Source organism: Plecotus auritus (genome assembly GCF_963455305.1).
Source record: "Plecotus auritus genome assembly, chromosome: 9".
Classification (NCBI taxonomy): Eukaryota; Metazoa; Chordata; class Mammalia; order Chiroptera; family Vespertilionidae; genus Plecotus; species Plecotus auritus.
The window spans coordinates 130,450,179-130,474,454 of NC_137783.1; the positions used below are offsets into that span (position 1 = coordinate 130,450,179).

The 24,276-nt window shown below is 41.6% G+C and overlaps 1 protein-coding gene across 4 annotated transcripts in view; it reads right to left on the reverse strand.

Annotated features, from left to right (window-relative positions):
* Nucleotides 1-17,151: 17,151 nt before the first annotated feature.
* The window catches only part of BDNF (brain derived neurotrophic factor), a 56,127-nt gene continuing 49,002 nt past the window's right edge, over nt 17,152-24,276 (reverse strand). For all 4 annotated transcript variants that reach the window (XM_080688486.1, XM_080688485.1, XM_080688484.1 and 1 more), the window contains exon 2: nt 17,152-18,430. In XM_080688486.1, coding sequence (XP_080544612.1) covers nt 17,666-18,430 — 765 coding nt within the window. In that variant the 3' untranslated portion in view covers nt 17,152-17,665. The remainder of the gene's footprint in view (nt 18,431-24,276) is intronic.

Sequence of the window (24,276 nt, forward strand, 5' to 3'; positions counted from 1 at the left end):
TTTTATTATGTTGAGGTTTGATCCTTCTATTCCCACCTTGCTCAGAATTTTTATCAAGAAAGGGTGTTGGATTTTGTCAAATGCTTTTTCTACCTTAATTGATATGACTATGTGATTTTTATCTCTCAATTTGTTTATGTGATGTATCATGTTTATTGATTTGTGGATATTGTACCATCCTTGCATCCCCGGGATAAATCCTACTTGGTCATGGTGTATAATCTTTCTGATGTACTGCTGGATCCGATTTGGTAGAATTTTGTTGAGGATTTTGGCACCTATGTTCATGAGGGATATTGGCCTGTAATTCTCTTTCATTGTGTTGTCTTTATCTGGTTTTGGTATTAGGGTGATGCTGGCTTCATAGAATGAGCTTGGGAGTGTTTCTTCCTCTTGAATTTTTTGGAATAGTCTGAGGAGGATGGGTTTTAGTTCTCCTTTGAATGTTTGGTAAAACTCCCCTGTGACCAATAAAAAAATGGGCAACAGACCTAAATAGAATCTTTTCGAAAGAAGACAGAAGGAAGGCCAAGAGACACATGAAAACATGCTCAAAGTCACTAATTATCCGAGAGATGCAAATCAAAACGACAATGCAATACCATCTCACACCTGTCAGAATGGCTATCATCAACAAATCAACAAACGACAAGTGTTGGCGAGGATGAGGAGAAAAAGGAACCCTCGTGCACTGCTGGTGGGAATGCAGACTGGTGCAGCCACTGTGGAGAACAGTATGGAGTTTCCTCAAAAAACTGAAAATGGAACTCCCATTTGACCCAGTAATCCCACTCCTAGGAATATATCCTAAGAAACCAGAAACACCAATCAGAAAGGATATATGCACCCCTATGTTCATAGCAGCACAATTTACAATAGCTAAGATTTGGAAACAGCCTAGGTGTCCGTCAGCAGATGACTGGATCAGAAAACTATGGTACATCTACACAATGGAATACTATGCTGCCATAAAAAAGAAGGACTTACTACCATTTGTAGACACCTGGATGGAATTAGAGAACATTATGCTAAGTGAAATAAGCCAGTAAATGAAAGAAAAATACCACATGATCTCACTCATTTGGGGATAATGAAAAACATTATAAACTGATGAACAAAAAGATAGTTACAGAGGCAGTAAAGCATCAAACAGACTGTCTAATTACAGCGGTAAGGTTAGGGAGAGGTGGGGGAAATAAGAGATCAACCGAAGGACTTGTATACATGCATATAAGAGTAACCAACAGATGCAAAACATTGGGGGGTGAGGGCATGTATGGGAGTGGGGTGGGGGGGGTAATGGTAAGATATGTACACATATAATACCTTAATAAAAATTTGAAAAAAAAAATAAAATATCTTAAAAAAACAAACAAACAACAACAACAAAAAAACTCCCCTGTGAAGCCATCTGGCCCCGGGCTTTTGTTTTCTGGAAGCTTTTTGATGACTGCTTCAATTTCTTCCATAGTTATTGGCCTATTGAGATGTTTAGATTCTTCCTGATTGAGTTTTGGAAGGTTGTATTTTTCTAGAAATATGTCCATTTCCTCCAGTTTGTCCAGTTTGTTGGAATAGAGTTGTTCATAGTATTTTTTAACAATCCTTTGTATTTTGGTGGGGTCTGTTGTTATTTCACCTCTTTCATTTCTGATTTTGTTTATTTGGGTCCTCTCTCTTTGCTTCTTGGTGAGCCTGGCTAGAGGTTCATCAATCTTGTTTATCCTTTCAAAGAACCAGCTCTTGGTTTTATTGATCTTTGGTATTGTTTTTTTTTTTTTGTCTCTATGTCATTTATCTCCGTTCTGATCTTTATTATTTCCTTCCTTCTGCTTACACTGGGCTTTTCTTGTTGCTCTCTTTCTAACTCTTTGAGTTGTAGGGTTAGATAATTTATTACCATTGTTTCTTGTTTTTTGCAGTAGGCTTGTAGAGCTATGAACTTCTCTCTCAAGACTACTTTTGCTGTGTCCCATACATTTTGGATTGTTGTGTTTTCATTGTAATTTGTTGCCATGATGTTTTTTATTTCTTCTTTGATCTCTCTGGTAACCCAGTCATTGTTTAATAGCATGCTGTTTAGTCTCCATGTGTTTGATTTTTTGGATTGTTTTTATTGTAGTTGATTTCCAGTTTTATGCCACTGTGATCTGAGAAGATGCTTGATATGATTTCTATCTTCTTGAATTTGAAGAGACTTTGCCTATGACCCAACATATGGTCTATCTTTGAAAATGACCCATGTGCACTTGAGAAGAATGTATATTCTGTGGCTTTGGGGTGAAATGTTCTGAAGATGTCAATTAATTCCATCTGGTCTAGTGAGTTATTTAGGATTGATGTTTCTTTGCTGATTTTTTGTTTAGAGGATTTGTCCAGTGGTGATAGTGGGGTGTTAAAGTCTCCTACTATGATTGTATTGCTGTCAATCTCTCCCTTGATATCCTCCAGGAGTTTTTTTATGTATTTGGGTGCTCCTGTATTGGGTGCATATATGTTTACCAGAGTTATTTCTTCTTGTTGGATTGCTCCCTTTAGTATTATGAAGTGGCCTTCCTTATCTCTTTTTATGTCCTTCACTTTGAGATCTAATTTGTCAGATATAAGTATTGCTACCCCAGCTTTTTTTTCATTTCCATTCGCCTGAAAAATCTTTTTCCATCTCTTCACCCTCAGTCTGTGTGTGTCTTTTTTTCTGAGGTGGGTTTCTTGTAGACACTACTGTGGGTAAGGTTTTCTTATCCAATCCATTACCCTATGTCTTTTGATTGGGGCATTTAATCCATTTACATTTAAAGTAATTATTAATAGGTACTTGTTTGTCGCCATTTTTATTCTTTACCCCTGTGTTCTTTCTTCACTTCTTATTTCTTTTTACAGCAGACTCTTTAGCATTTCTCGCGTTGCTGGTTTGGTGGTAATAAACTCCCTTAGTCCTTTTTTGTCTGTAAAGCTCCTGATTTCACCCTCAATTTTGATTGATAGCCTTGCTGGGTACAGTATTCTTGGATTCAGACCCTTCCTTTGCATGACTTTGTATATTTCATTCCATTCCCTTCTGGCCTGATGTGTTTCTGTTGAGAAATCAGTCACTAGTCTGATGCGGGCTCCTTTGTAGGTAACTTTCTGTCTCTCTCTGGCCACTTTTAAGATTCTTACTTTGTCGTTGGTGTTTGCCAATTTAATTATAATGTGCCTTGGCGTCGGTCTTTTGGGGTTCATTTTGCTTGGGACTCTGTGAGCTTCTTAAATTTGCGTGGGTTTTTCTTCCCTATATCAGGGAAGTTTTCTGTCATTATTTCTTCAAACAGGTTTTCTATTCCTTGCTCAGTTTCCTCTCCTTCTGGCACCCCTATTATGCGGATGTTGTTTTGTTTCATGTTGTTTTGTTTCATGTTGTCCCAAAGTTCCCTTAGGCTCTCCTCCTGCTTTTTAATTTTTTTTCCTAGAAGCTGCTCTATTTGGGTACTTTTTCCTACCTTGTCTTCTAGCTCACTGATGCAGTCCTCTGCTTCTTCTAGTATACTCTTGATGCTTTCTATTGAGTTCTTTACAGCAGCAATGTCATTTTTCATTTCTTCTTGGTTCTTCTTCATTTCCTCTTGGTTCTTACACATATTGTCAAATTTGTCTTCCATTCTTTTCATCCACCTTAAGATCATTTCTCTGAATTCTTTCTCTGACAGGTTGCTTGACTCCATTTCGTTTACTTCCTTTTCTGGTGATGCCTGCTTTCCTTTCATATGCAGGCTGTTTCTTTGTCTCCCCATGATCTCTCTTCTCCAGGTGTCTGGTTATGTAGTACTCTCTCTCTCTCCTTATCCCAGGTGAAATCTGACCCTTTTGTGAGGGAGTGTAGAGCTCCTCTGAATCCACGTGCTTGTGGCTCTTTGGGACCAGTGTTCTCAGGTTTGCAGCTGTTTGGTGGGTGCCGTAGTTGTAGATTCCCTGGGCTTTTCAGGTTTCAGATAATATCCCTTTCCCCTTCACGATGGTGCGGTCTCCGCATCTGAGCGGGTTGCTCCGGGAGGTAACCCAGCAGCAGTGGGGGCTGCCTGGTCAGGGGAGCCCCGTCCAGCAGTCCCCCACAGTCTCCTGGAGTATAGCTGTCCCTCAACTCATCAACAAAAACTCCCCATGCAACCACACACTCTCCCTTTGTTTTCTCACTCACACACTATCTTGCAGTCTGCCTTCCCGTCGGCAGCCATCTCTGTTTTCTCGATAAGGACACATATATAATACCTTAATCAATAAAGGGGGAAAAAACAAAGTAAAAAAAAAAAAAGAGTGAATTGTGTAGGGAAAATATAAAAAAGTGTCGAATCTCACTTTGGGATGGGCAGAGTAAATCATGGATGCGTATGGGCATTAGCTTATGGGTAGGGTTGAAGGATTTATCAAATAAATTATAAGACACCGAGTTAAATTTGAATTTAAGTAAACAAATAATTTTTTTTAATTTAAGTATGTTTCATGCAGTTTTTGAACATACTCCTATGAACCGATTATTCATTATTTATCTGAAATTCAAATTTAACAGGGCATCCTGTTTTTTATCTGGCACTCCAACTATGGGTTAGGTTGGGTGGGGTTTTTACAATCAGAGAGGGAAACAGGAAGTGAGCAAAGGCACTGAAGAGACAGAATTCAAGGTGTATTTGATGAATAGGGAGGGAATGCAGCATAGGGAGTGTTGGGAGTTGTCTGAGCAATGAGGTAGAAAAATAATCTAAAACCAGATCCCAGGAAGCCACAGATGCCAGTCTCACTGATTTATGTTCTGTCAGCAATGGAGAGCTCTTCCATATGTTAAAGAGAGGGAAATCATATGCTCCCCCCACTGGACCATCCATCCCTCTATCCATTTATCAACTACATCAATATGACACATTAGACATTTATATTCTTGTTCTGCATTGCACTTGCTAAGTGATGTTTAACAAGTCACCTAGACCAGTGGTCGGCAAACTCATTAGTCAACAGAACCAAATATCAACAGTACAACGATTGAAATTTCTTTTGAGAGCCAAATTTTTTAAACTTAAACTTCTTCTAATGCCACTTCTTCAAAATAGACTCGCCCAGGCCATGGTATTTTGTGGAAGAGCCACACTCAAGGGGCCAAAGAGCCACATATGGCTCATGAGCCACAGTTTGCCGACCACTGACCTAGACTCACCCCCTAGCGGTTTGGCTCAGTGGATAGAACCTTGGCCTGTGGACCAAAGGGTTCCAGGTTTGATTCTGGTCAATGGCATGTACCTAGGTTGCAGGCTCCTCCCCAGTCTGGGCCCTGGTCGGGCTCTTGCAGAAGGCAACCAACCAAACAAACAAATCACACAATTGTTGAGCAGACAAGGCCACCTTGAATGCTTTCTTGAGAACTTGTTTGAAGATTTCAGGACTGTATGTAGGGATTCATAACCTTTTTACCCTAAAACATCCATTTCAGTCTGTCCATTTCATCCTTTTGCTAAAGCACTGGACTTTATCCCCGCGTTCTCACCAGTGAGTGAAAACCACATCCCTGTCTTTTGCCAAGTCAGTTGATTTGTGTGTAGGTGGGTGTTGCTGTTTGCATCATGTGTTCCAAAGCAGGTTTGCATGCATTATTTCCATTGACCCTTCAAGGAGCTCATTCTGCTATGATGATAGATTCTGCTATCATTCTGCTAGGAGGATAGATAGGGGTGGGGGTAACAGATTGGAGGTAGTGAGCCCACCAGGAGGCTGCTGTGAGAGTCCAGGTGACACAGGAGGTAGACCTGAACCAGAGTAGTGGAAGGTAGAACTAAAAATAGGAGGAATGAATGGAAAGAAATGACGCAAATAAAAACAAAGGGAAGTTCTGACACCCACATTTCAGGCTCCTTGACACTGCTTCCATTTCCTCTACGGACATGTCCTGGATGAGGGTGAAACCGGATGAGCCTTGGAAGTTTCAGATGACACCACCCCTAACTTTCCATTGGATAAAGAAGGGCCCAAAATAGCCTCTGGTCCCACAGGCTAGTGATTACTGGGACTCAGATTCCTGTTTGGAAAATGTGAGGAAGAAGCCAGACACTTGCCCACTTACCCTCTCACCAGCTGACCTGCGACACTGGTGCCTGCTGACTCAGAGTGTTTGCCAACTTCGATTAGCCTCGTGGCCTGGCTCAGCCGGGCATGTCTTGCACTGCTGCTAAAAGAAGCCTCCAGGGAGGGGCTGTGAGACTAGAGCCCTTTTCTTTCCTACTAAGTGTCAATCCAGACTGACTGCTTGACAGTTTGAGGTAGGGGTGGGGAGAGATAACAGTATTAGGAGAAGCAGAAGACAAAGCCAACTGTTAACCTAATGGTTACTTATAAAAAAGAGAAAACACGCCAAACGATCCTTGTGGATGACTTGTTTTTCTTCTCTTTGTTGGGACTTTGTAAAGTCCTCTGGAGTCCAGCAGAGTAAGATGGGCATTAGTGAGATGCTGTGTGGGAGCTTGTCACTGGCTCAGATCAGGCTGGTGGGATTTGGTACAGGTGATGACCTGCCTGCTCTCTGGCCCCTGAAACTCTATTCTTTGCACCATTGGGACAGGTGACGCCCATCGACAGGCTGAGCCCTCCCCTAGCATGTAACAATGCTCTTGTTCCAGGGAATGTAAAGGAATGTGAGAATCTCAGGTCAGGATTCAGTGTGAGAGGGAGCTTTGTGGTCATCCCATTCTGACTCTGAAGGTTGATTTTAGTATCAAAGGCTGTTTTTCTTGTTATTTTGTGGTTGGGCTCCTACTTATATTTCCTCTAGGACTAAGGTCCTGTCTAGTCAATCACCAGCATTAGAATCCCTGGCCACCAGGATAGGACCCTGCTTCCCGTGAGCGGAATTCTCTGCTGCCTCTGACTGGTGCTTACCTGGAGGAAGAAGAATCTGGGGCAGTGGTTCTAGCCTGGCTGGTCAACAGAACCACTGGGAAGCTCTGGGATTCTGAGTTAACTCATCTGGAATTGGTCTGGGAATAGGTTTTTTTTTTTTTATTAAGTTGCCTAAGTGATTTAAATGTATAGATCAGGATTGAGAGCCACAGGTCTGGTGGTTAAGATTGGGGACCTTGGTGTTTGCAATGACATGGTTGGGTCTTGAGGACATGGTTGATGTTAAGTGAAATCAGTGAAGTCAGATGAAGACAAATACTATGTGATATCACTTTTATGTGGAATCTAAAAAAGCTGAACCCATAGAGACAGACTAGAATGGTAGTTTCCAAGGGCTGGGGAGTGGAGGAAATGGGAAAAGACTGGTCAGAGTACAAACTTCCAGCTACAAGATGAATAACTCCTGGGGATCTAATGCACAGCATGATGATAATAATTAATAATACTGGATTGTATACTGGAAAGTTGCTAAGAGAGTAGATCTTGAGTGTTCTCACCACAAAAAGAAACGGTAATTATGTGATATGACGTGTTAGCTAACATGATGGTGATAATCATTTTGCAATGTATCAAATCAACATATTGTACATCTTAAACTTATACAATATTATGTCAATTATATCTCAATAAGCTTGGAGGGGATGCCAGAAAATACAGAATTATACAAAGAATGTCAAGAGATTATTAACATAGGGGCAGCAGTAAATTTACTAAAATTTTTAGGTAACATTTGAGCAATTTAAGGAAATAAAAGAATGCTTATTTGAAAAAAAAAAGAGATTTGGGGCCTTGGGATTAGATGCACGTGGCTACAAATCTGACTTTATTGTTTATTAACTGTGTGACCTTGGGGCTAGTTATTTAGCCTTGTGTGTTGTCAGCGTCCTTGTCTCTAAAATTACTCCTATCGCGTGGTTGACATGGATTTTAGATAGCATGCAAAGCATCTAGCATGGCATCTGGTACAAAATAGGGATGTATTACTACTGCCTGTTGCCAAACTCTTTTTCTTGTGCTCAACCAATGCCTTGAATAATTATTCCTACTGGGCTTCTGGAATTGGATTATCTGCCTGCGGCCCTCAGATGCCTCACTCTATGTACATGTCTGAAGAGTATTCTTTACCCTTTTTCACACCAAAATTCTGCTCACACCCAGTCCTCAACACTTTGACTTTGCTGCTTAGCCTATCACCTATAAGATCTGTTCTTGAGAAACTGGGAAACCAGGATAGCAAACCTAGTTCATCTTTTGGGTCAGTTCTAATCGATTGGTAGTGCTATATAGAGCACAGCCTTAAGGGCCTGAGGCTGAAACTAAGGATCATGAGTGACATTCCTCTGGGAGAATGAGGAAGAGCTGGCACCCCTCTGCCGATGTTGGTGTCCAGGATGATAGCAGACCCAGGAGCATGGACCACTGCTCTCTCTCTCCTCCGCCAACTCCAAACACAAAACAACTCAGTAAATTTTTGACCTGGGGAGGATTGGGCATTCCTGAATTTAGGAAGTGGTTCCAGAATACTGTCCTGGCAACTCACAGGAAGCCCTTCTGCTCTGCTCTGAGGTGGAAGGGGTGACAGCTGCCCCATTTCCAGGTATTGGAAACAGTTGGCACAGAACTCTAGAAACCCTGCCCTGGATTGTTCGGCACCGGGCAGTGTTGTGCCAACCTTTGGAAGGGCTTCCATGCAACATGAGCCTCTTTGCATGTTAACCCTTGAGAGAGCCAGCCTATGTTCTCTTGAAAGCTAGAAAGTGTAAATACCCCGGGCACTCCTCCTTTTTGATGGAAGCTCAGATCTTCTTAGGCATGCAGCTATTTTCCATTTCTTCTGTTTTCACAGTTCTCCAGTTTCACGCGTTTCCATGTTGCAGTGGTTAGTGGAGGGGCTCCATATCCAAACTGCACGGATACTTTGCTACTCACTAGTATGGGACTTTTGGCTACTTAATTGAACTGTGCCTTCATTTCCTCATCTACAAAATGCGAGTACAACCTGGGTGGGTGGATAGGGGCTTGGAGGAAGTGTATGGTGGGGGGGGGGGGGGCGGAATGGGAGATATCTGTAATACTATCAACAATAAAAAATATATTACAAAATAAAATAAAATGGGAGTACAAATACTGCCACATGGACTATGGATTGTTGTAAAGATAAGTGAGTGAATCCACATCAGGTGGCCCTGACAGTGCCTGCTTACAGTGAACACCGGTCATTATAATTGAGTAATGGGCTAGATGACAGGCAGCTGAACGGTGAGAGAGGACCTTCCTGATGGGCCACGGCTGTTTTTAGAAATGTGACTGGGGCTTCTTGCTCCTCTTTCAGACCATGCGAGGTCATCCATTTTGCCCTGGCTTCAGTCATTTCCAGTCAGCTGGGAGGGACACGTAAGGATAATGGGCTTCATTTGGAATGCACAGTCTAGAAAAATGTCTTTTATTGCAGTGTATCTCCTTCTCCATTTGCCTAAGTGTGTGTAGTGGTTGCATCTTAACTGCCAAGGAGTATTTCCAGTGGATAAACAAGAGTTGCCTCTTTGCATCTTCCAGAATAGACGAATGGCCCTGGATGCTGATGGAACACCAGGGAAATGAGACCCCCTCTAAGGGTCAGAGAAGAGTCTCAGATACCTGCACTAGGTGGGCCCAGTTTATCTGTCAGTAAAGGAAGAGCCTGTGAACACTTTGAGACTTGTCCATGGGACCCATAACTTCTCTAAGTGCTTTATGTGTATTAGTTCATCTAATGCTCACAAGATCCTATGAGGTAAGTGATAATATTTGATTACTTGTCCTTTACAAGTGAGGAAATTGGGGCACAGAGACATTAAGTACCTTTCCCATAGTCACACAGCTCTAGTAGCAGAGCTGGGGTTCAGACTCGAGCACCTATACTCTTAGTTACCATATTAAGCTGCCTTCTGGGAGGTGAGAAGTTGAATGCCAGAAAAAAAAAAAAAAAAAAAAAACAGACTGCCAAGGTCACCAGGAAGAGAAGATGGGCGTGCACTGGGTGCTGAAGTGGACTGAGCTTGAAAGAAAATGGAGGTTTCTCAAGCATTTGGGCCCAGAGGGCAGCTGGAACAAGGAATCCTGGACCCTGCTGTGCCAGGGAGGCCTATCTCCTGCACTGGCCAAAGCCCCGCTCAGCATGGCCTTCCCTATAGTCCGCTTTGAAGAAGTCTGCTATTGGGTATGGTTCTGTCATGACTTATCACGTGACACCCTTGTTTTCAAGGCCATTGTCTCAAGAAAGAAGATATATCCAGAGTGCTGGGGACGGTAGTGAGGCAAGTTGAAGGCTGCATTTCCTTGATGATGTCATGAACCCCAAGGAGCCGCAAGCCCCTTTTGGTTCAGACAGCTGCTATAAACAGTGGCTCCCCAGGATACAATCCCCACGGTTTGATACAGGTTTTCCTGACTCTGCCACTCAGCACCACACGGGATATCCCTTTGCCAGATGCTGTGTAATAGGGAGTGACAGCAAACACAAGCCAGTATCGTCTGCCTGGGAAAGTGTTATTCAGAGCCAGGCAGAAAGTTTGCACCGTGAATCTTTGGACACGTTCCCCAAGGCCCGATTGTCAAACAATTGGTAACATTTTCATAGTCACATATGAAGTGAAAACCTTCACTGGGGCACATTCCACCCCCCTCCCTAACTCCCATGCTGACCCAAGCCCCTCCTGATTTCAATCTTGTGACGAGTGCCCAACAGGAAAACATCCATGATGGAGGAGGCAGGAGATGAACAGTGAATTCTCGGAATGGTCCCCAGCCTTTAGGTGCTTGAGAAATCTCTTTAATCTATCTTTCTTTTTTTTTTTTAAGCACCACAGATGAAGCAGGAAGAACGAATGATAGACTCTGAAAGCTGAAATGTACCTCCAACACCCAGGTCAGTCTCTCCCTCTGACAGACAAAGGCTGAAGGCTGAGACCAGAAATGGCTTGGCCAACCGACTTAATGGCTAACCTACCAGGACTCCTGGCTCCTAAGGCAGGCTGGTCAGAATTCAGGTTGCCATATCGCCTGAGATGGGTAATGTGGACACCCTCCACCCCGGCCCATAGACAGAAAATCTTCAAATGCCATTTGCAGTGTCTAAACTGTGCACACACAGACACACACATACACACAGAGATTATGTCATTGTCCTACTTCCAGACACCAGTTCCTACCATCAGAGAAAGGTTGGCCACGAAGACCGGAGAAGCCCTTTGTATTCACAGTGTGGTCATTCTGGAGGGGCGAACCTGGGACTCCCCCACTGGAAGTTAATAGCTGATGAATTCAGGAAGCTTATTTAATTTGTGACCAACATAGCAGTTTCACAGAGAGAGGGCCGTGTTGGCAGGTGCAGAGCCCAGCTCCCCAGATGGGATAATCTTTTCCTTATTAATTTGCTGCATGCTGCCTCTCATTTCTCGCAGTCGTTCCAAACGTGTTACAAACGACCACATGCTCTGGGTCCTGAATCCACTACTGCTGTAGCTTTGAAAGGAAAAAGCATTGCCCAAACACTGCAGTGAGTTCTGTCGGCACACATTTCACGGTTGCCTTGAAGTCACCAATGCTCTCCCCCAACCCTGAGCCCTGCTCCACCAGGGACACCCACTGTCTGCTCTCGTGTTTCTTAGGAAATGGAAATCTAGATGGTCAGAATGTTTTCAGGGCCATATCGGAACTCAGAGTTCTAATTTTGGGGCCTGCCCTATCTTGCTATTCTCTAGAGTACATGGCAGGCTGGTTGTCTATGGCCCTTAGTCCAATCACTCTCAAACTCGAGTGGGCGTCAACGTCCACCTGGAGGGCTTGTTTAAAAACACAGGCTGCTGGGCCCCCAACCCCAGAGCTTCTGACTCTACAAGTCTGGGGGCCTGAGACTATGGATGTCTAACAAGTGCCTAGAGATGCTGGGAGGCCCACCGCAGGAGTCCAGTGAGAGAGCATGGGTCCTGCTCTCTCCAGGTAAACACTGCTCAGTATCTTCTGAAGAAGTCACTGTTGTTTACGGGGTTTCTGGTTTGCTTCGTGTCTTTTTCCTCTCCCCTCCCTCATATAGATTAAAACCCAGTTCAGAAACTTTTTTTTAAATATTAGGGCTCAATGGAGAATGTAGTTGACTAAATAAATTTGAATGTGTATTGCAGTACTTGATATGGATTTTTCCAAAACATGAGCACTTAAAGCTAGACAAAAATATTTCCCCTGGGTTCAGCCATTCCACACAGATCCGCTCCTGGGTTCTAAGGAACCGTTTGGAGAGTATATAATGAATGCAAAAGTTCTGTTTAGCATATGTAAGGGGAGGGGAGTAGATTTAGCTAATTGGAAGACCAGTTTTTACAGTTCCATGCTATTGACATTAGCAAGCATTCAGGATTGTTACTCAGACAAGCAAATACCAGGTCAGAGAGGTCCTGATCTAGTGTTTTATACCTAGTAAATCATTAAAGGGCTTCAGGTAAAGGCCTATGGAAATCCTACAGTGTCACATAAATGGTTCTTTTTTTAGAAAAAAAATGAGGAATATGTGTAAAATCACAATATTTTTGTTACTATTTAAACATATTCCTTAGGCATCTATTCACATATCAAAAAGCAAGGAGGTTGTCTTGAATTAAAATGGTGGCTAGAATTGAGGAAACAGACGGAGGTACTTGGGATAGATACTTGGGACAGATGGGCAGGTGGCTCATTCATTCGGTGGGATGGACATAAACACCGGTTGCTTCGGAGTGGCTGCACCTACTCCAGTCACTGAACTGGTTCTTAGGTGGGGACTCACAGAACCAACCACCAGTGAGCTTAACGTAGACAAGAGTTAGATTCCCAACTCTCCCTCCCCCTAAACTACCAAACAACCAACAGCCTTTAAAACCCCACAGCTTAAAAAAAAGAAAAAGCCCAGATTCCATCATTCATTTTGCTGGTCAACATTTTGAAGTTCAATCAAATCCATAGATGATTACTCTTTCTAGGCTAAATACTTTACCTACATTTATGTAGATATATTGTTTCTTATCCCAATTATTAACACTCTTTACTTAACAATGGCTTGTCAAAATGCAGCCATTTCCACTGACTTACAGAATAGACTAGATGTGAGAATATGGAGGAAAACGTATGTCTTACTTTGGGCATAAGCCCTGGTACTGCAAGCGTGCTGGCTGAACTGAGGCCAGGTCTGAAGCCTTTGGTTGCCAGGCCTATGGTGTTTGACATTTTACTTAGAGTCTAGTAACCACCAAATGAATAGGGATAATTTCACACTGATCTCTTCTAAAATTTAGTTCCCATTCTCACTCAGAACTGTGATAGTAGTCATAGAGTTAGTACAGCTAATAAAAAGAAAACTCCATAGACACTGCTAACGACCACAGAGGCTTACCAAGAAACAATAGGTCAAAGCAATGGTCTGGGTTATTTCCAGGCATCTTAATGATTAAACAGGTTTAACTGCTTGTACCAGGGAATAGAATACAAGTTAGCTACTCCCACTAACTTTAAGTTGGTTGATTTAGTAGATGCTTCTATTTTTGGTTTCTTTCTTTGACCTCATCTTTTAATGAAAACTTCATTATGTTTACCAAATTCCTTTCACTGCAAGTAATTCACATTTTATTGTCATTTCTTTTTTTACCCTTTCAACAATGTTTTAGTCTTCCTTGAAGATGAAAATTGTTTAAGCCTGAAGTTTACTAGAGTTCTAATTCCACGGCCTGGTTCAGGCTTTGGTTGGCAGTGGAGGATTGCTCTTAGAGTTTAGAGTACTTTGCAAATTTACTGGTCAGATTAGGATTGAGTAATTCATCTCATTCGATCTGCTCCTCCATCTACACAACACAAGTCAGTGTTGTTATGACTTTCTTGATCCTTATTTATAAGACAATACAAGAGGAAACCATGTGTGTGTGTTTGAAATAGAAATGATACATTGCGCAGATATAGTTCACCACGTTCTGGGATGGGTTGACTGTTCAAATGGAGAGTCGGAAGAGTAGGAACAGATGCTTTTTTTCCTTAATGGCTCTTTCTCTCATTTAAAATCCTTCCATTTATTTCCCTAAGATTTAGTGATAACTTTAAACACTTTAACTAAATTACCCAGCGGCTTGGCAGCCATCACAGAGGCAATCTTTTTAGAAATCCTAGCAATCTGTTAGATCGTGGGTACTGTGACATAAAATCTGTGTGGCTCCATGTACAAAAATTAAATCAGTGCAACGGATACAAACACATAATGCAAATGGCACCGTCTCCAAACCGAGGGTACATGACCCGCCTCTAAATATTGAATTTTATTTTTTTCCCCAGTCATTGACTTTCTAAATTTGGGCCAATTTATTCTCATTATCCCTAAGTAAACCTACTTTGATTTTTTTTTAACAGTTATTTTATAATCAAATAGAGCCAGCCAGTCCTGGATCCTGATGTTGCTAGGATACATAGTTTGATACTTGATGAAAGTATATCACTTCAAAGGGGAAGGTTTTCAAGTGTCCTAGAAAATGACACTCCCGCCTTCCACTGTGGAAGACAGGCCCAATCCTCGAGCTTCTTGGGAGCTCAGGCTACAGGATTGGCCTCCCATGCTTTGAAGTAAGCATCCTCTCTGGAGGGCTTGTGCAACTGCTAAAACCAGTCAGGTTGGTCTTAAAGCAAGGAACACACGTATTTATAATAAAACACGTTTTCATGTTTGTTTTATAGTGAAGAGAAAAAAACCCAGAACCCCCAGATTTTATGTACTTTGAAAATATATTTAAAAACATTAAAAATTCTATATTTAAAACATATATTATATGTTAATTAGTACACTTAAATAGAACTTGTATTTACAATAGGCTTCTGATGCCATTAAGTTTTAATGCCAATTTTTTTTCAATAACATAATTATATAAATATACTAAAATACAATAAATATTTTTGTTTGTTTTACATGGTGAATAATATCTTTACCATAGAGAGAACAAGGCCACAGACATTTACTTACATTTTCAATGGGAATCACCATAAAAAAGCAACAGGCCCGCTGCCATGCATGAAACACTTCTGCCACAAAGAGACCACAGCACGACTTTAAACAAAACAAAACGGAACAAAACAAAAATGAACAGCAACAGAGAACGATCTTAAGAAAATAAATCTTAGGTCAACGGAAACCACCAAGCGTGTGACTGTGATGTAATTTATTGGGTAAGAGAGAGCCACTGACCACACCATTGCTGAATGTCTCTTATTCAGCCACTCAGCAGACCTGCCCTTTGAACTCTTGGAGATTGTAATGGGGACTCTTTATTTCTTTTGTGTGTGTGTGTGTGTGTGTGTGTGTGTGTGTGTGTGTTTTAAATAATTTCATCCCTCAAAACAGAGCTGCAAAAAGTTAACATACAGCGGATATTCCACGTATTCATTACATGTTCAAAATAATTACAAAGACAGTATTTTCAAACAGTACAAAACAAACCTACGCTACAGAAATGCTTCCTTCTTTCAATGACAGGTATTCAGATGGTACTGTAAAAGATAGGCTCATTCTCAGTGAAAGACTGAACAAAGGGAAGTTATTTGCTGATAGTATCTTCATTCCCTGGGTCATGGTGGACATCCCCTTTTGCTTATCCTTCACCTTACTAAGATACAGCAATGTCTTGAGGTGTTTTGATAATCAAGAGCACTGGTTCAGGACACTCTCAGATTTGGACAGTGGGCTGAAAGGAATAGGCTTAGCCCTTTCACTGGGGTCCATTTTTTGCCTGGACCACTATTCCAGGCTCTCAACTTGACTTCTCCAAACCCAAGATGGCAGAGGTGAGGCAGGGACTCTCTACGTGAACAGACAGGATGGGCAGGAAGTGGCTGTGGCCTTCACTGGGGAGCAAAACTCTGCCAGCTCTGTCCTGGCCTCTTCCATTGAACAAGGCACCTTCGAGTGTTTGGTGTCCTAGCTGTGCGGATACCTTCCCAAAGCCTTGTCTCTGGACAAGGATTTCTATTGGTAGCCTTGATCAGTCAACCTGAGTTTTGGGGTCTTTTCCTGTTCCCTTCCCCTTTCCCCAAAGTTCTCAAAGGACAAAACCCTGGTTTCCTCAAGTCTAATTTCAAAGCAGTCAGTGCTCAGGTAGCTAACGCGTTGTATCTCATAGCGGAGGTCTCATCATCACAATGTCGCACTTGGTTCTGAACCTGCTCCAGGCTATGCCAGCTTAATGCAGTTATCCAGGGGTGGAGGGCCTTAAGTTGGCTTGAGCATGGTCCTCCAGAGAGAACCTCTTAGCACAGTTAGGTAATGTAGGCACTTAAAGCGGGAGGTCCAAAGCAACTTAACACGTGTCATTCCAGAGCCACCTCTGAAGGGTCCTTCAGAGGCCTCCCTTTTGGAATGTCTCAAGTACCATTCCCCACCCCGACCTAGACCTCAGGATGGCCACTCAGAAATTCCTCCTGCACCGCCCGAAAATATGTCAGCTCCACACAGCCGCCACATGGCCAATGTTCAGTCTCATTTCACCGGCAGTGTGGGTGCCTGTTCTGATCTAGGCGTCTCTGGGTCCATACAGAACTCCACCTTTTGCTCGCAAGACATTTTTAAGCCTTACCATGATTTTTCTTTTAAGCCTTACAATGATTTACCCAAATTGTTTGCCTCTTATTTAAAAAAAAAAAATCTTGGTCTTTAATTTTTGTTCTTTTTCTCATCTAAAAAGAAAGGAATCACTGTTCTCCATGCTTATGAGTGCCACGATGTGACATTTGTTCACACATTCATAGCAGTGGTAAACTATTTCAGAGCACGGAACTGAATTTTCTTCCTTAAGAGAAAACAAGAGGGGACCCAAAGGGGAAGGGGGGAGAGAATGTGCTCTAAGTCAATGTAGGTCTTTGCAACAAAACAAGCTTTTCCTGTGACCAAGGCCCAAAGGGTGAGTGAGAGCCTAGGAGGTGCATAGTGGGAACTGGAGTGAGCAGTTCGTTCAGTTGCCTGAATTTTTATTCACTTTCTAGTCATCTGATTGATTTTGCAAACATCTCTACAACATACAAATGAGTCTTTTGTCAACCAGAATATATACTGAAGGGGTTCTTTCCCCATTCCTACTCCCTGTGGGAACTTAAAAACAAAAACAAAAACCAACAAACAAAAAAAAAACAAAACACAAAACAAACAAAAATAGACCCCTCCCATCCCCCATCCCCTAAGCCAGTAAAGCGATGACAACAGCACCTTGACATTGTTTTAATTCCAATGCTATCAGAAGTTTAAAAGCAGTAAAACAGAGTACTAACAAGAATGAAGATACTTACTGTCTAAAATGTAAACGGAATGTTTTGGTTCAAATTTTTGTTGTCGGTTTTTGTTTTGTTTTGTTTTTTTTTGTCTGTTTTCTGAAAGAGGACAGTTTGTTATCAATTCACAATTAAAGCAGCATGCAATTTATTATTATCTTTTTTAAAACTTTTTTACGTTTTTCAATTCTTGGCAACGGCAACAAACCACAACATGATCGAGGAATGTAATGCAGACTTTGAAAAGTTGTGCGCAAAATGACTGTTTCCCTTCTGGTCATGGATATGTCCAATAAATAGATTGTAGAACCACTGTACTGTATAAACTTCATTTATACATGCAGTTCATAAAATTATTTTTTTTTCTTAACTGAATAATTTACCCTGTTATGTATATATACAAATAGATAATTTTTTGTCTCAATATAATCTATACAACATAAAGCCACTATCTTCCCCTTTTAATGGTCAGTGTACATACACAGGAAGTGTCTATCCTTATGAACCGCCAGCCAATTCGCTTTTTGCTATCCATGGTGAGGGCCCGCACGTACGACTGGGTAGTTCGGCACTGGGAGTTCCAGTGCCTCTTGTCTATGCCCCTGCAGCCCTCCTTTGTGTAACCCATGGGATTGCACTTGGTCTCGTAGAAGTACTGCTTCAGCTGGCCTTTGGAGACCGGGACTTTTTCCAGGACCGTGACCGTCCCGCCCGACATGTCCACGGCAGTCTTTTTATCCGCGGCCGTGACCCACTCGCTGATGCTGTCGCACACGCTCAGCTCCCCGCGGCGGGCCGGGTCGGAGTGGCGCCGGACCCTCATGGACATGTTTGCAGCATCCAGGTAATTTTTGTATTCCTCGAGCAGAAAGAGAAGAGGCGGCTCCAAAGGCACTTGACTGCTGAGCATCACCCTGGACGTGTACAAGTCCGCGTCCTTACTGTTTTCCTCCTGGGGCCGGGCTTTCGGGTCCTCGTCCAGCAGCTCTTCGATCACGTGCTCGAAAGTGTCAGCCAACGACGTCAGGCCTCTGGAGCCTGCCTTGGGCCCATTCACGCTGTCCAGAGTCCCATGGGTCCGCATACCTGGGTAGGCCAAGCTGCCTTGTCCTGGGACGTTCGCTTCTTTCATGGGGGCAGCCTTCATGCAACCGAAGTATGAAATAACCATAGTAAGGAAAAGGATGGTCATCACTCTTCTCACCTGGTGGAACTGTGGGGAGAAAGCAGAAACAGGGCACAAAAGTGGTTAGGGCTTTCTTTGGCAGAGGGATACGATGCAGCCGATTTGATTGTCATTCCAGGCCATTCTGCAGGGTCAAGGTTTTTTTTTTGTTTTTTTATGGATCGGTGATAAACTCCAGCTGCACCAGACACAAGTTAATGTCAGTAGTGTGCTGTACGTGGTTTAATATAAACCAGAGGCGTGCAGTGTTTTCCCTGAGGTTTAGCATATAACCCTGAGATTAGGTGGCGTCCAAGCAAGTGAAAAAGATTGTGGCTTCAAGTTTTCCGCCTTCCTCCTCTCACTTTAGAAGCTTTGTGAGTTAAATTTTTAATGATCTCTGCTCAGGCTGTCACAAGGAACATAACATCAGAAATGTTACTAAGCAACAACTCTAAGTGTAATAGTAATTTTTTTTTTTCCAAGTTAGCAACAGGGTCGTTTTGCAGGAGTGTGTGGCCTGGGGGGTCTGAGGGGGCCTTTGTTGCTATGTGATAACTAGGCATGAATAGCACAATAAAACGGAAGTCGGGGTGTTATAAGAGGGCTTTTCATTGACGTTTTTTTCTCCCATAATCATCTATTACAACAAAGAAGATCCAGTATCCTGTTTTACAGATAAGGAGACCAAAGGCCACAGAGGACTTGTCTCATGTCATGAATAAAGATTACAGTAGAATGTGGGCCCCCAACCCCAGCTCCAGGGTTTTCCTACTGCACCTGGGTGGTCAGAACTGAAAATGTTTTGCTTATTTCCAAACAGAAATCATTTTCTACACATTGATTTTAATGATGTGTCTATGCCTGAGGCTGATATCATGAAAACAGAGTGTCTGCCTAAGAGAAAACTGGGAAAGTCAGCATCACAAAGGCATCGAAGTCCATTCAGATGCCTCCCATGTGCGGCTCCACATGTATTTTCAGAACTCTCGGAGCCCCTCAGCCCTGGGTTTCTCAGGCTCATAGACGGGGTCCTGTGTGTGTGTATATGTGTGTGAGCGCACACACCGAGTTTATCATACCTTTGAAAAGCCGAGTGGCATTTTGCACGTTTTTGGAATAGGCAGCCAGTGCTTCTTTCTGTGCTTTTGAAGTTTCCTGGGAAGTCCCTTAACAGCACACCACAAAATTAATCTTTTCCTGTTTGCCAGAGGGTTGCTATCCTCTAAATTTGGCTCTACTTCTACCCACATGCTCTGGGAGGCCAATTAGAATGGATGAACAAGCAAAATGAAACATACCTACAGACTAACCCAGGGTGACCGTCAGATGGCGAAGGACTTAGAGCCACTTACCTGCAGCATCGGGTCCCTCAGCAGTAAGAGAAGCCAGACACTCTAACTTTATCCCTGCGCTCAGTTCTGGAGCATGGACTTACAAGAGAACACACATGTGCCAATCAGTAGGAAAAGGGGACCATTTTCCTGTCCATGAAGTGTCACTGAATGGGAAGGCAACCTGCCTCGTCAATATATCACACTGCAAAGATGGCTGAGAACTCTGGTCTTGAGAACCAAATGTTTCTGTTCTCCACTTTTACAAGAGATCACATTTTCTACCACCAACAGACTTTATTATCATCCCCAAACACCAACAAACTTCCCCGTAGATTCATTCTCCCTTCGCACGAAGAGCAAGCCTGCTCAGCACGGCTTGCAGTGCACCATGGTCTGAGGTTAGGAAGGGTGCACTGGTTTGAGTAAAACACAGATGTCCATCCTGCTAATACCGGGACTTTTGTGAATGTTCTGGATTCTGTACCATCAAAGAAATGGATCCTCCAAGGAGGTGTTTCTATTCCTGGCAGGCAGTACTTACACCACTGAATGAAAATCCTTCCTCCTAATGTTCCCAGGCCAAATGAAAATAACCCAAGGGACACCTCTAATGTAGGCCGATGAAAGGAAGCAAATTTAGAATATTTTACTCTAGCCATCTCTAGCACACTGGTAGAGGTTTACTGTGATCAGCTCTCTTTTAATATTATATTTCCTTAAATCTAAGATATTACCATTGTAAAATATACCATTTTAGGTACCACTAAGAAATTAAAAATGCAGCCAAGTAAACTGCTGTTTACTTTATCACTTAGAACTGTTATTGTATACTTACTCAAAAGAGTTATTTTACACTTATTTGGATACATTTATCATATGTAATTTTTGTATACTGGTATATGTAATAAAATTAAGTAAAATAAATTGGCTAAGGCAATGGCAACTATATTGTAACTGCTGCATAGCCAACAAGAACAATAAAATGACATCAGCTGTAAGACACAACCCAAATTCAGAGAGGCTAAAGAAAAGAAAAAGTGCATCTTATAGTGAACGAAGCAGAGTTTCTTTTTTAAAAATCTTTATTGTTGAAATTATTACATTATGTTCCTCTTTTCCCCCCACTGGCCCCTTCTAGCCCTCCCACACCCCTAGGCCTATGTCCCTATCATCTATGTCCACAGGTTATGCATATATGCATACAAGTTCTTTGGTTGATTTCTTCCCACCCACCTACCCATCCCTGCCTTCCCTCTGAGATTCCTCAGTCTGTTCCATGCTTCCATGTCTCTGGATCTATTTTGTTCATCAGTTTATACTGTTCATTAGATTCCACATATGAGTGAGATCATGTGATACTTGTCTTTCTCTGTCTGGCTTATTTCACTTAGCATAATACTCTCCAGGTTCCTCCATGCTGTCTCAAAGGGTAAGAGATCCTTCTTTTTTACTGCTGCATAGTATTCCATGGCATAAATGTACCACAGCTTTTTTATCCACTCATCTACAGATGGGCACTTGGGCTGTTTCCAGATCTTAGCTATTGTAAATTGCATTGCTATGAACATAGGGGTGCATACATTCTTTCTGATTGATGCTTTGGGTTTCTTAGGATATATTCCTAGAAGTGGAAGCACTGGGTCAAATGGAAGTTCCATATTTAATTTTTTGAGGAAACTCCATATTGTTTTCCATAATGGTTGTACCAGTTTGCATTCCCACCAACAGTGTACTAGGGTTCACTTTTCTCCACATCCTCACCAGCACTTGTTGTTTGTTGATTTGTTGATGGTAGCCGTTCTGCAGAGTAACTTTAATAAGTATTTACTAAGTGTCCACACTAACTGCTTAAATGGTCCAAAGTACTGAGGCATCTTAACTATAGACTTGAAAATTTGTTTTATTATTACTAATATAGTACAAGTCTTTTCTTAATGTTATTTTTGATAATAAACCTTTTAATGATATCTTTTTTTATACCAGCCTTAAAGAAGTTTATCCTGCCTTCATTGGTCTCATTTATCTTTGTATTGATTTTTTTTGGTTGAAAAAATGGTTAATTCTTTATATATAATTTTCTCATTAGTTCCACAAGCAAATCTTCAGAGGGACAAATAGCGTCTGAATAAATATTACTTGGCTTCCATCCTGAAGCCTTGTAACACAGGCATGCCTCAAAGCAGAACATCTGCATAGATTTAGTAGTTAACCACCTGGTGAAAAAATCCATCCCCAGGACCCATGAGTGACACTTCTTCAATGCTAACTGCCTACTCACAAGCCCTGAAGTCAGGTACACCTGACAACAAACCCATACTTCTTGTCAGAACAATGTAACTTACTAACTTTTTTGTTTCTGACAATAGTTTCTAGATACTTTGGACCACTCAGACACAGGCTGGAAATCTTGAATCATGTTTGACAATACATTTCTTGTATAGCCTTCAAATCTGGTCAGTGGAGAAGTCCTGCTCATTTTCCCTTTAAAACACTTCTCCTGTCCATCCCTTTCTCTCCAGCCCACAGCCACCTTCTTGGCTCAGCCCTCGTCATCTCATTGTGTGACTGCAATGTTCCTCTGATGTATTTGACATCCTTTCTATTCCATTCAACCCTAATAACCACTGCCTGAATAACCATGCTCATCTTATCATTCTCTTACCCAAAAACTTACAATCATTTTATTTTCCCCCTCTACCAGATCAAATCTAATCTCTTTTATCTGGTATTCAAAATTTGGCCTCACCCTACTTAGCTAACGTTGTATATTACTCATTGTTTCATCTCCATTGCTCTGGTCAGGCCAAAGTCCTGGGAGACCTATACACATTATTGCCTGTAAGTGACTTGTTCCATTCTCTCGGCAAACTCCTTTCTCTCTATTTGACTAAATCCTGCTTATCCTTCATGACCCAGTTCAGATATCAAATCATATATGCGCACCTTCTCTAATTATTCCTACACACACTCTCCTCCTGCTCCTTTAAAATTCCACATTATATCTCATTCAGCACTTCATTCCCTACTCACTTGTTCATTGTGAATGTATTTGCCAATGATGGTCAGTCTTTAGTTGAATGATAAGTTCTCCGAGGGAATTTATCATGTCTGATCTCCCATTAGCTTAACACAGAATAATGTAATAGTGTTCAGTAAAAATGTACTGATGAGGTCATTAAACCACAAGAAAAGACAGTTCTGACATCATTTCATGATGTCCTTTGGAAAGCATCAGTGAACTCACTGAAATCATTGGATCAAGCATAGGCTGTGCTAAACCCAAATTATAAGCTCTAAGAAATTTGATGGATTATCACCCATGAGCAATCTCTGGAGTTTCTCTAATAGGATAAAACCTTACTTGAATAATTAAGCAAATAACATTACAGCATACTAACTGTCCCTACTACTTCCTGTGTAGCAGTGTTTCTGACATCAATAGAAGACTTGGACAGTACTCAGGAATAATCATAATAGTAAAATGGGGAATTTTTAGTCTTTTAACTTCCTTTTTTAAAACTGACCTCTTCAATAATTTCATATACTGCATTAAAAAATGATAAAAGTTTAAGAGCTTCTAAGATAATTTTTATGTATTAGCCGTTCAGATGAGTCTTTATTACATAAAAGGCAAAGAGGCTGCACAATATTGCTAAGGAGAGCCTGAGTTTATATATCTGTTTATAAATAATAAATTCATTGGTGCCGTGTAATTCTGCTCCAACATTTACAACAGTGCACAATCACAATCAAGTCAACCAAATCTCTAAAATGCTAGGAAGGTCTTTTTTAGACCAACTCTCAAAAATTAAATATGGCATATAGGGCTAAAAAGGAAATCCATACAGAGGGAATAAATATTAGTTTTAAATATGACTCATAAGTCTTAAACATTCAACCAGATGACTACCCATGACAGCATGCTCTCCTGCTATACTAATACCTTGTACTTGTCTAAAAGACTAGAGAACATTCGCAAGTATCATCTAACTTGGTTCTTACAAGGAGAGTGGACAGGTATTGTTGTCTCTATTTTGCAGATGAGGAAATTATGGTTCAGAAAGGTTAAGTAACTGTCAGGTATCACAAAGCTAATAGGTCATCTGTCTTCTTGCCCAAGCTTTTACCATCAAGCCATGCTGGCAGTTTTGGAATATTCAACTGCAAGGAATAGAGAGAGGCTATGCTACAAAGAATGGTCAAAGAGCGAGTTTATACAATATAGACACAGTTGTCTGCAGTTGTGTATATCCCGGGGCCCAACTTTCTAAAGGCAGCATCATAGACACTAATTTGTAGTAGTGGATTAATCATGACCTCTAAGACCCTTCAACTTTAAGGCTTGATTACTTCAGTGAGTGACTGCAATTTTAGAGCATGCAATTTTCCTCTAAAAGGAAGTTTTGCAAAAAAATTTAGACATGTTAGAACCAAGTTTCTATGACAAAAGCTAAGAAGGAAAACCAAACAATAGTACGGATAATTTGGCATACAGAGAAAAAATGCAAAGCTTTGTTCCCAGTCCCTTTGAGTTTTGTCAATGAGCATATAATCAAA